Genomic DNA, 11,852 nt, shown 5'->3' with positions numbered 1-11,852 from the left:
CGTTGCATGATTTGGGCCGAGACCCACCTTTTTGTTTCATAGATGTGGGCCCAATCCTATGAGCCCGTAGTGAAGCGTTGAATAACTTGAACTTCGATGTATGGACATTGTATTTAGAAACCTTTTGACCCAAGACAAAGTGAGTAATTGCCTGGGCCTATCTAAAGCCCACTGTTGGATTGTTAAATTGGCATGGGCCCAAGCCCATTTTTCAAACTAGCTTCATTAGTCTTGCAAATTTTATTTTAAGAGCGCTCTCTGTGTATAATTAATAACCTCCGGATATTCGATATATATATATATTAGTCATTAAAGTGTTTTAAAAAATCTTAAATAAATTATAGATTAATTCTCAGATCTTAATCAAAACTTAAATAGGAGCATAACATAACGTTTAATAATAATAATAGTAATGATGATGATGATATCCCATCAAAATCGTCTAATCAGACAAAAAACACGGAGACGAAAGATACAAACAGTGGTATAGAAACTAAGAGCTAAAATATAGGGGGATAATTATGAAGATTTTTTTAGTGTTTGTGATGTTTTAGCAAAAAAAGAAAGATAGGTTTAGAGAATAAAATGAAGAAGAAGATTGTAAAGTGTTGGAAAGAAGAATAGAGATATAATCTCCAATCCGTATATTATTTCATAAACATTTGTTTTGTACACATGTAAATAAATAGATACAAAAAGATATGTAAAAGAGGAAAGAAGCAAACATATACTGTCTCTAAGGCAAGAATATAGAGTAAATCATGTGATTGCTTAAACAATGGCAATCTCATGAGATCTTACAGATTTAAAAGGTAACGGGTAGAAATCAAATTAAGCTCCTCAAATCTTGCTCCATTTGATCTAAATATATTATTCTTCAACATTCCCCTCAAGATTGATTTAACCATATTGAAAAATAAAATGCGGAAATTAAATTAAAAAGAAAGAATAAAAGATAAAAGAACGGAAACACTTTTATTGTTACATCTCTTCTTCTTGTTACATTACAATAAAAATAATCCATACATTTATATAAAAAGTTATTGAAAGAAACAAGAAAATAAAGATACGAAAGAAACAAATAAGTCAAAATATAGTTGACACGATATATATTTTATTCTCAATTGATATAATATCTTTAATTATTATCAATCATATCAAATCTCTATATTTTGTTTCTATTCCAACAAAGGGGTTATCCTTGTAGACAAGACAAGTGATGGCCCATGAAATAATCTTACATATATGGTCCTCTACGTGTTATTATTGTATATGTCGAAATGACAACAAATGTCATGTACATAAAAAAAAAAACAGAGTCAAATGCATGGGACAGTTGATGTCATGTGATCATTGGTTTGGACTTTGGAGTGCCAACAAATGGCATCACTTTATACGCTTCTTCTTTTTTTAAATCTCTTTTCTTCTTGTTTTGTCCTCCTCTCCCCTCTTTTTACTTTATTTTATTTCTGTAAAATATCCCCCCGATTTTTTTTGGTAAATAAAGTTTCTAAAATTAGTCTTACTTATATATACACACACATATATATATATATAGAGAGAGAGAGACGGATAGAGTAAATCAAGTCTATACCAATTTTCCGTGTCAGTCGAATTCAAGCTTCTAAAAGCAGCCTTGTCTCTTAAGTTTGGTATGTTCTTTTTCATGTTTTTAATGATATGGTATTATATCCATCTAATTTTTTTTATAATCCAAAAATTTGTCCGACGTTCCAACTAACTATATCTTTTTTAAAATCGAAAAAGTTCAAATGAATATCCATTTAAATATTGTAGAATTATGATGGAATACACATAAAAGATTTGACGGAAGAATATGTAGCTATCATTCTAATAAATTCAAACATGCTCATATAGAACAAAATTACAAGAATAAGCTTGCACCGAATTTAAAAAATTTTCGGATCAACTATTTTTCTTTTAAATTTCTATATATAAAGTAAGTTATTGGTATTTTTCGGTATTTTGATTTATCTTTTTGAATACATAGAATTCAACATTGTATTGGATAGTTCAACCCATGGGATGGTGGTTGTAATGATTGGTTCAATTTAATCTTAGTTTTTCTTTCCTTTTGTCGTTTTTTAATGTTGTCTTTCGTTATATGTCAAAATATAGTACAAGTAATAATGGCGAAGTCGTTGTGATTGAACAATGAATTTCGACATTTTAGTTTCTCCGATTCATACATTGTAACTACGATATTATTCTACCCCCGCCATTTAGAAAATTGACTGCATTAAGGATTATACGGTCGTGTAGTTCGGTCACTATACACATATATTGGCGAATTCATTAAAGATTATATTAGTTGGTGGGTAGATTCGGTTAAGATAACCATAACTATGACCATATCTGTCATTGGACCATTAAATAATGTAAAAAAAAAAATTGAAAATGTGCTTAGAAAACATATATAGTGACAAAACAAAAATAATATTTTAATTAAAAAAATCATGAATTCGATTTCACTCTCCACCGAATCTGTCATATTTTTGGATGATTTATCTGTTTCACTGATTTACAGATTATTACCTAGAGTCGAAAGGTTTATCATCGCGTATGATCAACTTTTGGTTGATTTTCCAGCGTTTAAAAAAAACAATCTTATCCTAAGTAATTTTTTTAAAAAAAAACCAGTTATTTAAGATGGGTTGGTGTGTGTCACCGAAACAGCACCACAACACGTATACATATAGGCACATGTATATATATATATATCTGTATCGATTTACGTGGAAGGCAATGATGATGTTAAAAGTGTCACGATGAAATTAACACGGTCTCACTCTAACGTGCAAATTTCTACATCACTATCTTCTTCCCTCCAATAGGCTTCTTGAAAGTGTTTGATCCATTTTTTTTTTTTGCTTCTTTATTCACCAAATTTAATTAAATAATTTAGACACAATTATTTGATAGAATCAACAAAAAAACACACACACACCACACGCATGGAAGGGTTTAATTAGAAAGTAGCATTCATTTAACGAAATCGAAATATAATATACAATAGATTTATAAAGTTATTAGGGTTTAGCTACTGCTATATAATGCCCGAACAATTGAATAAGAGGGAGATTTTGGACGGCTAAATAATATCGAATTTGCTTTTTTATTTATTTATTTTACTATAATATCTGCAACATAATGGAACGCATAAATCACAGAAATATGTTTACTTTCATCATCTGCTATTATAATTAATTTATTTCCTAAATTAATTAGGAATATTGAAGGAAATGATTAGTTTTGGGGATTATTGGTTAAACTGTCGTTTATATAAATATTCGATTAAACATGTACTTCCTTTTTTTTTCTTAAAAAACACCCAATTTGGGTTTGGAAGCTAAACCATGGCCGACATGCACATAGGATATTATTTTCTAGAAGCAACGTATTATTATTATCATTCAATTGTCTAATCAGTTATTTAAATAAAAATAAAACTTTCACATGGAATGAAATATTAAACCTCAATCTTATCGTCAATACTGTCAGTCATTACTTGACAATGATATTGATTTTGGCCTCGGAGTGCCCATATCACATACATATACATAATAATTATTTATCATTACTTGTACAAATCTGTTTGTATAAATATATATATATATATATGTGTGTATAGGTGGTTTATAGGAATTATTCACAAATATGCCAAAGGTATACTTTTCATTACTTATACGACACTTTTTGAAAAACCATAATTCAGTATTCTATGTTTATAAAATTTAAGCTATAGTCTCCACAATTTTATAAGCAGCGGTGCGGTTAGTTGTTAAATTATAATATAGCAAAGAACATGCTTTCTATCGTATTATACCTCTTCATACTATATGATTTTCCATTCCTCTGCTAAGTAATTGTTTTATTAAATCAAATGATTACCACATTGTCTGTTTTCTATTAAGACAAGGAAAAATCTATGCGGTTGGTTATAATACAAATATCTTTTTCATATAATACAAATAAAAATAATTAGTATTTCGACTAAATGTGACTGAAAAAGAACAAAATATGAACATGAGAATGAAAATCAGTACTAACTAAACCTACATTAAGTTTCTTGATAAAATAATGGACTGACGGGCCCTTTCGTATCCAACTTTTGAAGGACCAATAAGGTCTCCAGCAAAAAAAAAAAAAAAAAAAAAAAAAAACCGGCGAGTAAAAGAGGGGAATGGAAAATGACAGAAAATACCATAAAGTTTCCATTGTGCAGTTTACCCCTTTCTTTTTATCACTTTGCCCAACACCATATTAAATGAACTTGAAAAATCACGAAAAAATGTGTGAAATATCATGGGATTAAAACTGTCATTAACGTTTCATTGGAACAAAATGGATATAGAAAAATGTGTGAAGGAAAGGAAATCCAGTTGGCAGAAACCGAAATCAGAAGAAATTAAGGGGCATAAATGCAGTTTTGGGCAATAAACAGCACATCATCTACATCAATTAAAACATGGGACTTTGTCACATTCATCTTTTTTTTTTGTAATAGGGTATTCTGAACCAGTATCCAGACTAATCTCGAGGTTAATATCCAAATCATTCAGAATGTACATTTTCTCCCCAAATTTGACATTCCAACCGGAAACTTTGTCATAGAGGTCGTATTTGTACAAAAAAAAAAGATTTTACTTACTCATCACACATTGGAACTTGTCCCACATATACGTACACAGATTTTTTCCAGCAGACGCACAAAACGACAACGTTTCCCTCTCGCCGGGAACTCGTCGGAATTCCTTCGCCGGCAATGTCGCATCTATACCTGAAATTTCCCGGCGAAAGAAATGAGGAACGTATACGAACCGAACTGAACCATTTTTAGATCCATCCTTCTCTGTTTACTGGTTCGCGAGGAAGAAGGGTTCTTCTTCTCCGTAGGGCAACGAATCCCAGAAACCGTTGATTTTGTGAGTGAGGTCGTCGAGGAATAGATCGGGGAGGTCGGAGAAGGCGTCGTCGGCGACGGAGGTCAGCGACGGAGATGACGTCACCGTGCTCTCGGGCGACCTCAGAAGCTCAGCCGCCGCCGCAGCCGCCGCGGCCCGGATGTCTTTGGGGTCGGAGCTGGAGGGGCGGGGGAGATGGCAGGCAAGCTCGGGGAAGTTGAGGTGAGCCCCCCCGCCTTTGATGGCCAAGGCAGCCACGTCGTGTGCACGCGCCGCCATCTCCGGCGTGGAGAACGTCCCCAGCCATATCCTCGACTTCTTTCTGGGCTCTCTGATTTCCGACACCCATTTTCCCCATTGTCGCATTCTGACCCCTCGAAAACTTGTTCGCTCAGAAACACCCCTCTGTTCCCTGGAATCAGTATCACCATCGCCATCGTCTTTCTCTCGTCTTTTCTTATTAGGGTTCTTCCTGATCATTCTCTCCGACGCCATCGCGGGCTGGTGCTGCTGCATGTTGATTCTGTGAAGGGTGTTAAATGTACAATTGGAAATGATTGGTGAAAAATAATAATTAGGGTTTTAGAGTGTGCTTAAGGAGAAACAGTGTTGAAGAGAAGAGGCCGGTATATGATTCTTCTAAGTTCTAACATATGCATATGCGTACTTAACCAGCATGATTAACGTGTAGAGCCAAGCCATATATATACACACACACAAATATTTATATATATAAATAAACTTTTTATATACATTATTTTTACTCTAAAGGTAATAATGTGCTTATACTCTCTCTCTCTCTCTGTGGACCTGTCCAATTATGTTCCCATCCAGTTGTGTTACACTTGTTAACTGTCTGTACACTTTGACGTTTACTTTTATACAAGATTTTTCAGTAAAGAAAATCCAAACACAGAAGTTAACCAAAAAAAAAAAAAATCCAAACACAGAAATGAAATCTTGACTCCGTATTATTATTTTCTACCAAAATTTTAACGGACTGGAATTTAGGTAGAATGATCAATGCATATATAAACTAAAACCATATGGTCAATATATATATATATATATATATATATATATATATATTACAGAGAGAGATAGAAAGATTTAAGTGTAAATTGTGGACCCTTTGAAGCTTTCTAAAGTTGCTAATATTTTTTTCCTTCTTTTTGTAAGTTTCGCTATTTCGTTTCGTGCCCATATATGCCCCCACCTCGGCCTACCAAATTTTAGCACGTTATATGCATATATATATATATAAAAACATATATACAGAGACACACATTTCTATTGAATTCGACGAGAGGTAGAACATAGCTTTCGAGCTTTTAACTCTCAGAATTCTATACCACAAACGAGATTCCAAACAAACAAAAAAAACCGTACGTCTCCGCTCTGTAGTAATCATGGAAAGTAAATTATCTGTCCACTTCCGTCATCCATTTATTATACAATTCATTGGTTCCGGCTCTGTGTAAGATATTAATATTCACATGCCGATGTCGATAAGTCGGACCAAATATAATGATATTTTCCTCATACAAATAAATAAAAACAAAATAACGTATTTTAGTAAATTTATAACATATATATATATATATATATGTGTGTGTGTCGTGAAGAGTAATATTGTGAGTCCGTAACCTAATTAAGAACTATAACCACTCGGGCAGTTTTTGTGGCTTTGGTGCATTGACGAGTTAGGCGTTAGGTTTCGTTGTCGGGTCTGTTTTATCAACAACTATTTTACTACAAAACAATGGAAATCCAAAATGAAACCAACAAAAATTGGATGATATGGCCATATCCATATGGGCACCTTACATGATTCATTTGCATTTACATTTTCCAAATATATTTTTAGTAGAATTACTTTTAATTAAGATGTCTTAACCTCTTTCACTTCTAACCAGTTTATTAGCATTATATATATATATATATATATATATATTCAGGAACACAATAATCATACTTGCATCCTATATTCAACTGCCTAATTTGGATATTAAAATGCATAGTAAAGATGCCAACAACTAAATACCAGATTTTACAATGCATAACACTGAAATTTATCTGCTTGTTATGCAAAAGGTAATGCACAATCTTATGCACATATTGCTGTCTGAATCAGGACAATTTTAGATATCAAATTACAATTCAATAATCTTTACTTTTTTTGTGTGAAAGATTTTGTAAAATAAGTGCCTTAAAAACATTTATTATAAAGTTATCTGCAAGCAGTAATTGAAGAAACATAACTTCAAAGCCTAGCAGTGTGGAGTTGCTGCTTGAGAAGAGGTCGGATGTATTGATGGTAGCCGTCGGGAACGACGGAGTCGTTGAGAGGATCCTTCCACGCTTCCTCGAACAGCTTCGGGTAAACGTTACCGTCGTAGCGGCCGAGCACTGAGCCCAGGTAATGGTCCGTGTAGTTGAACGCGTCGACCAGTGCCACCGCGTTTGGACGAACCTAAAGATGGTAGGGACAACAAATAGCAGTAACAATAAACGTCTTGTTCAGACAAATGGGCCATGCGAGAGAAATGTCATAAAACCAGACCTGAGAGTACAAGGATCTAATCTGAACATTGGCGAGAGAGGCTTGCTCGGAAGTGATGCAACCCATGCCAAGAAAATCACCGAGGTGCTTGTGCATAAGGTAGAGCGCGTACACGTAACAGAGGTTCTCGAGCTGTTTCTTCACGCCCTTCCCGGGGATTACTTCTTTCAGTTTCTCGATAAACCTGCACTACGAAAGTTCAGTTAGAAGATTCGATGTAGGAAACGTTGTTCACCGCTGAGTGTTTGGATGTTTTTGCCCAATTCAGGATCTCTCGAACGTCTTCAGGATTTTCGGATAATAGGGAGCAGAAAACCAATATGTTACCAAAAACAAAAAGGGGAGAGGCCCATAGCTATTCTGAGGAGGAAGCTTTACTTTGAAACAACAATCAACTGGCAGTGAGCGACTGCGGCCTCAACCAAATCGGACGAAAGCTCTGCAAATCCTTTTTCACAAAAATAATAATAAAAGTGAGAAAACATTCTCATCTTTTTTTTTTCTTGTGAGAAGAGAAATGAGACATACCTTGTTCGGGATTCTCAAACTTGCCGAGGTTTTTTGCACAAGCAACAGCCATTCGGATAGACCTTGCTTCGAAGGCCTCCATTACCACACTAGGCTTTAGCCAGTCCTCGGCTGCATGCCCCCCACATAAAAACAAAACGAGGACATTACAAAACTTAAAATCGAGAATCAAATTAATCAAGAAACAATGAAAACTTTAACGGAAAACATGGAAACTCACCCCTTTGAACACCAGAGCGGCACCGCAAAAGGTGCTCAGCCCGAGCCATATAGGCTGTAGTCCCGACAGGAGGCTTTCCCGAACCCAGCTGGGAAACTGTCTTCATGAGAAATCTTGCGACCTGATGCCATGATTTTTTTAAGAGAATATGAATGATATAAGTACAAGGGAAGAAGCTCATAGCCTGGAGCTAAGTATATCCTAGCTTTGCCTTCCGACAGTGATTATTAAAAACAAAAAACAGATGACAGTTTCATGCATCAGTCCAAAAACAAGAAGTCAAGCAACGAAATTCGAAAATATCAGCGTGTAACTTCAACAGAAGCCAAAAAACTATGGAACTGTTTTGTACAGTAAAAGAGAAGAGGGGAGATTTAGTAAATGAACACAATATAACCTGTAAGAGAAGCACGACATTGTCTCCTTCATAAGTGCAGGCAGGCACATAGACAGCAAACAGTTCAGGGAGCCCACTGCACCACAAGTAGCCATGTCCCCCACATAATTTGCGGCATTCTTCAATCCCATCCTGCAGCCAACAAATAACGTTCCAGTTATATTTTGGGAATTTATAATCACATCATTGTCCAAATATAAATCAGAAATGGATGGATATACCGCAGTGGCAGAGGTAGTCAGAGACTTCAGTCCAGCAGTGCATGCGTGAGCCTCGGGCAGTGTTGAGAAATCGTTAGCCTGCAATCTTTGAGTTACATCAGAGTAGAGCCATTTCAGCCACTCCCCGACAAATCGAAAGGCGTAGGCAGATGCCAGCAAAGGAAACAGCCTGTTCTGCTGAGTTTTATAGTCAATAACCTGTTACCAAAATAACAGAGACAATCGTTGAGAAATTGTTTCAGAAGCATAGTGTGTTATGATTAATCGAGTAACAAGTGTGAGATTGTCGGCAGACTTGGAAGAATACGAGTACATTCCTCGGAGAAATTATATCCGAGAGAAAGTGTTCTACCCATATATCACTAAAGACTGGTAAGTATCTACTTTGAATTGGACTCTCATCCTCATCCAAGTTACAGTGACATGCCGCCCGGGCAAAAGAATCATGGTTATAGGTAGAAGCCAGCAGCTTTTCGGAAAGTACCTGTGTCTCACGACCGCCATTCTGCGAGCCAAACTGCCTCCGCACTGCACTGTACCTTGTAGCTATACAAACTGCCCGAGAGAGAGAAACGGAAGCACCAGCCACGATTTTTTGTCTCACAAACACCATGGTACCATAAACCAGTTGCCTTGGAACATCTGATGGCATGTACTTCCCTTCCCTTGTAACCTTTGACAGCCTGGGCATTTTTTGGAGAGAACAAAATCCAAAACCGACCCATCAGTCTTAAAGCAGGAGTTATTTCTTAAGAAAAAGTATAAAGGGTAATCCACATCAGAGAACCTCATGAGCATTTGATCTCTTGGAACTCGGACATGATCAAACATAAGAAATCCATTGTCCATTGAATTGTATGCCCCATTCCCAAACTTCGTGCCGATATCGCCGACAGTTATGCCAGGAAGGGGAGAATGATCATCCAAACTGCGCAGTTGCACAATGAATCCTGAAAAGAGGAAGCTTTGGTAATCGTTACCGGATCAAGAGAGAACGAAAAGCAATACCGGACGGCCATTCGGGTACTCACCATGGATACCATAGTCTTCACCATCGGTTATGAGACGAGCATACACAACAGCGTGGGTTGAAACTTTCCCGAGCCCACCAGGCCACCACTATCCAAGAAATCAACACACATGAAATCTTGCCAAAAAGGTAAAAGACTGGCAAATTAAATCAAAGGCTTAGCCTTCTTTCACTCACTTTGGCAGAAGTTAGAGTCGGACTGTGTATGACAAACTCATCTGACTTTGGATCGAAAGTGGCAGTTGTCTCCAAGCCTTGAACGTTCGAGCCGTGGCCCAGCTCAGTTTGCGCATAACACCCTATAATCTCCATCCTATTTGCCATTGTTAACCACTTCTTCTGTTGCTCCTCAGTGCCTTGACCCTTGATTGCTGGCACAAACATTCCCTAGAAAGGAAAAAAAGGCAGAAACATCAACCAAATGAAACAAGTTCACGGCCACCTCAGAAATAGTATACTTGACAATAAAAAAAAAAGAAATTCAGATTCATAAACGAGAACATTGCAGGAATTTACCCAATGTAGATCAACAAAAGAGGGCTCATCCATGAAAAACCTCAGTCTACTGGCATCTTCCTCTGTAACCAAGACCATGGAAGACCCCATAAGAGAGATTTCGAATCAAAGACGAGAAAATTCCGCTGTGGGGAACAAACAAAAGCCATACCGGAGAGACGAAGCTCGTTGATCCTCTTCCACGCATGAGCAGCTTTCTTCAATGTGTTCTTAAACAGCTCTTTCCTACTCAACACACCTCTATGGTCCTTGCGAAAGAACTAACACAGCGATACGCAGCCAAGGAATCGACAAATCAAACAGAAGAACATCCTAAACCCGATTCAGGACATGAACATTGCGGGAAACCTAAAAAAACAAAACAAGAAAAAAAAAGAGCGAGAGAGAATTCACCGAATCGCTGGCGACGAGGCTGGATATGCGATCGGAAATCTCGAAAGCGTGGCGAGAACCGGCCCAGACGATCTTCATGTCGTCGACGTCGAACTCGGCCTTGTTCCTCTCGTCGGCAAGGTGATCATCTCCTTCCATGACTCTCCAATTGGGATTCAGAGGCAAGATCAGGTGGACAAATATTGTCACGTAGTTTTTCCTGAGAAAGTTGGGAGAAGATTTCTCTCGCGCGGAAAAAAAAGGGGGAAAACGAAAAACCGGGGCAGTTGGAATAAATATCGTCAAATTCAGCTCAAATATTCACACGTAAAAATAATTTAAAATAAAAATAAAAATCGCATATATATACATATATATATATATATGTTAATGTATACACTTCTAAAAATACAATGTGTTGACTTTTGGTTCCGTTGTAACCTCTTTGTTTTTTGTTATTATCGCTTTTCTTTTGACATGGAAAATGCGTCGTTAGTTTAACCGTTGTTTAAACAAGCACGACCGATTCTTCCTTTTGTTTTGTAAGAAGTCCATCTGTATCCATTAATGTGGGGCTAAATTACAATTATACAATTTTAAATAAGATGGACTGACACATCATAATTCACGGTGGGCCCATAACTCATCGGGTCTCGACGTTTAACTCTTACGGGCCTTTAGCCCAAAAACATATTTTATAACGTGTTCAGTGAGATTTTTCTGAACAACTCAATTCAGAATTTTTTATTTTTAAAAAAACTTTAATAGATATATATATTCTTGTTTTTTTTTAAAATATTTTTTATATTTTCTTTGCGCCAATTTGCATCACCCACATGATCTCATACGATCTCGTCACCACACAACAATCAGCCAGATGGGGTGACACGATTTTCAATTAAAATCCCTAAAGATGATCCAAGGGGTGTTTTGGGTAATTAACTTAGTAAAAATTCCCCCCTTCCATTAATTTCAGTCAAATCATGTGTTTAGCTGCAGATTCGTTATTCGTGCTGCCCGAATAATCTATCGTCAATTATTTAGTTTCCCCTAACAAATCATTACCCCGAAAGATTTTAT

The 11,852-nt window shown here is 36.3% G+C and overlaps 2 protein-coding genes across 2 annotated transcripts; both read right to left on the bottom strand.

Annotated features, from left to right (window-relative positions):
* Positions 1-4,545: 4,545 nt before the first annotated feature.
* LOC104812772 (ethylene-responsive transcription factor ERF039-like) lies at positions 4,546-5,610 on the bottom strand. The gene has a single exon (XM_010540108.1). It carries the CDS (start codon positions 5,439-5,441, stop codon positions 4,878-4,880), a length of 564 nt encoding a protein of 187 aa, XP_010538410.1. The 5' UTR covers positions 5,442-5,610; the 3' UTR covers positions 4,546-4,877.
* A 1,516-nt stretch (positions 5,611-7,126) lies between these two features.
* Positions 7,127-11,042, bottom strand: LOC104812770 (peroxisomal acyl-coenzyme A oxidase 1-like). The gene is made up of 14 exons (XM_010540107.2): positions 10,794-11,042; positions 10,552-10,660; positions 10,401-10,462; positions 10,062-10,271; positions 9,886-9,973; positions 9,642-9,804; positions 9,339-9,537; positions 8,855-9,052; positions 8,634-8,765; positions 8,237-8,357; positions 8,017-8,127; positions 7,867-7,936; positions 7,489-7,672; positions 7,127-7,398 (listed from the first exon to the last, which is right to left on the bottom strand). Exons 1-14 carry the CDS (start codon positions 10,929-10,931, stop codon positions 7,189-7,191), a joined length of 1,995 nt encoding a protein of 664 aa, XP_010538409.1. The 5' UTR covers positions 10,932-11,042; the 3' UTR covers positions 7,127-7,188.
* Positions 11,043-11,852: the final 810 nt, after the last annotated feature.

The sequence above is a fragment of the Tarenaya hassleriana genome, unplaced genomic scaffold (genome assembly GCF_000463585.1).
Source record: "Tarenaya hassleriana unplaced genomic scaffold, ASM46358v1 Cleome2, whole genome shotgun sequence".
NCBI classification, from domain to species: Eukaryota; Viridiplantae; Streptophyta; class Magnoliopsida; order Brassicales; family Cleomaceae; genus Tarenaya; species Tarenaya hassleriana.
Note: the sequence above shows the minus strand (reverse complement) of the source record. Positions and strands in the feature narration are given on the sequence as shown.

Coding starts and splice junctions, on each gene's coding strand:
- LOC104812772 (XM_010540108.1), bottom strand. CDS start 5,441: ATGCAGCAGCACCAGCCCGCGATGGCGTCGGAGAGAATGATCAGGAAG.
- LOC104812770 (XM_010540107.2), bottom strand. CDS start 10,931: ATGGAAGGAGATGATCACCTTGCCGACGAGAGGAACAAGGCCGAGTTC. Junction 9,538..9,641: donor AGAGATCAAATGCTCATGAG/GTTCTCTGATGT, acceptor AAAAATGCCCAG/GCTGTCAAAGGTTACAAGGG. Junction 8,766..8,854: donor TGACTACCTCTGCCACTGCG/GTATATCCATCC, acceptor TGTTGGCTGCAG/GATGGGATTGAAGAATGCCG.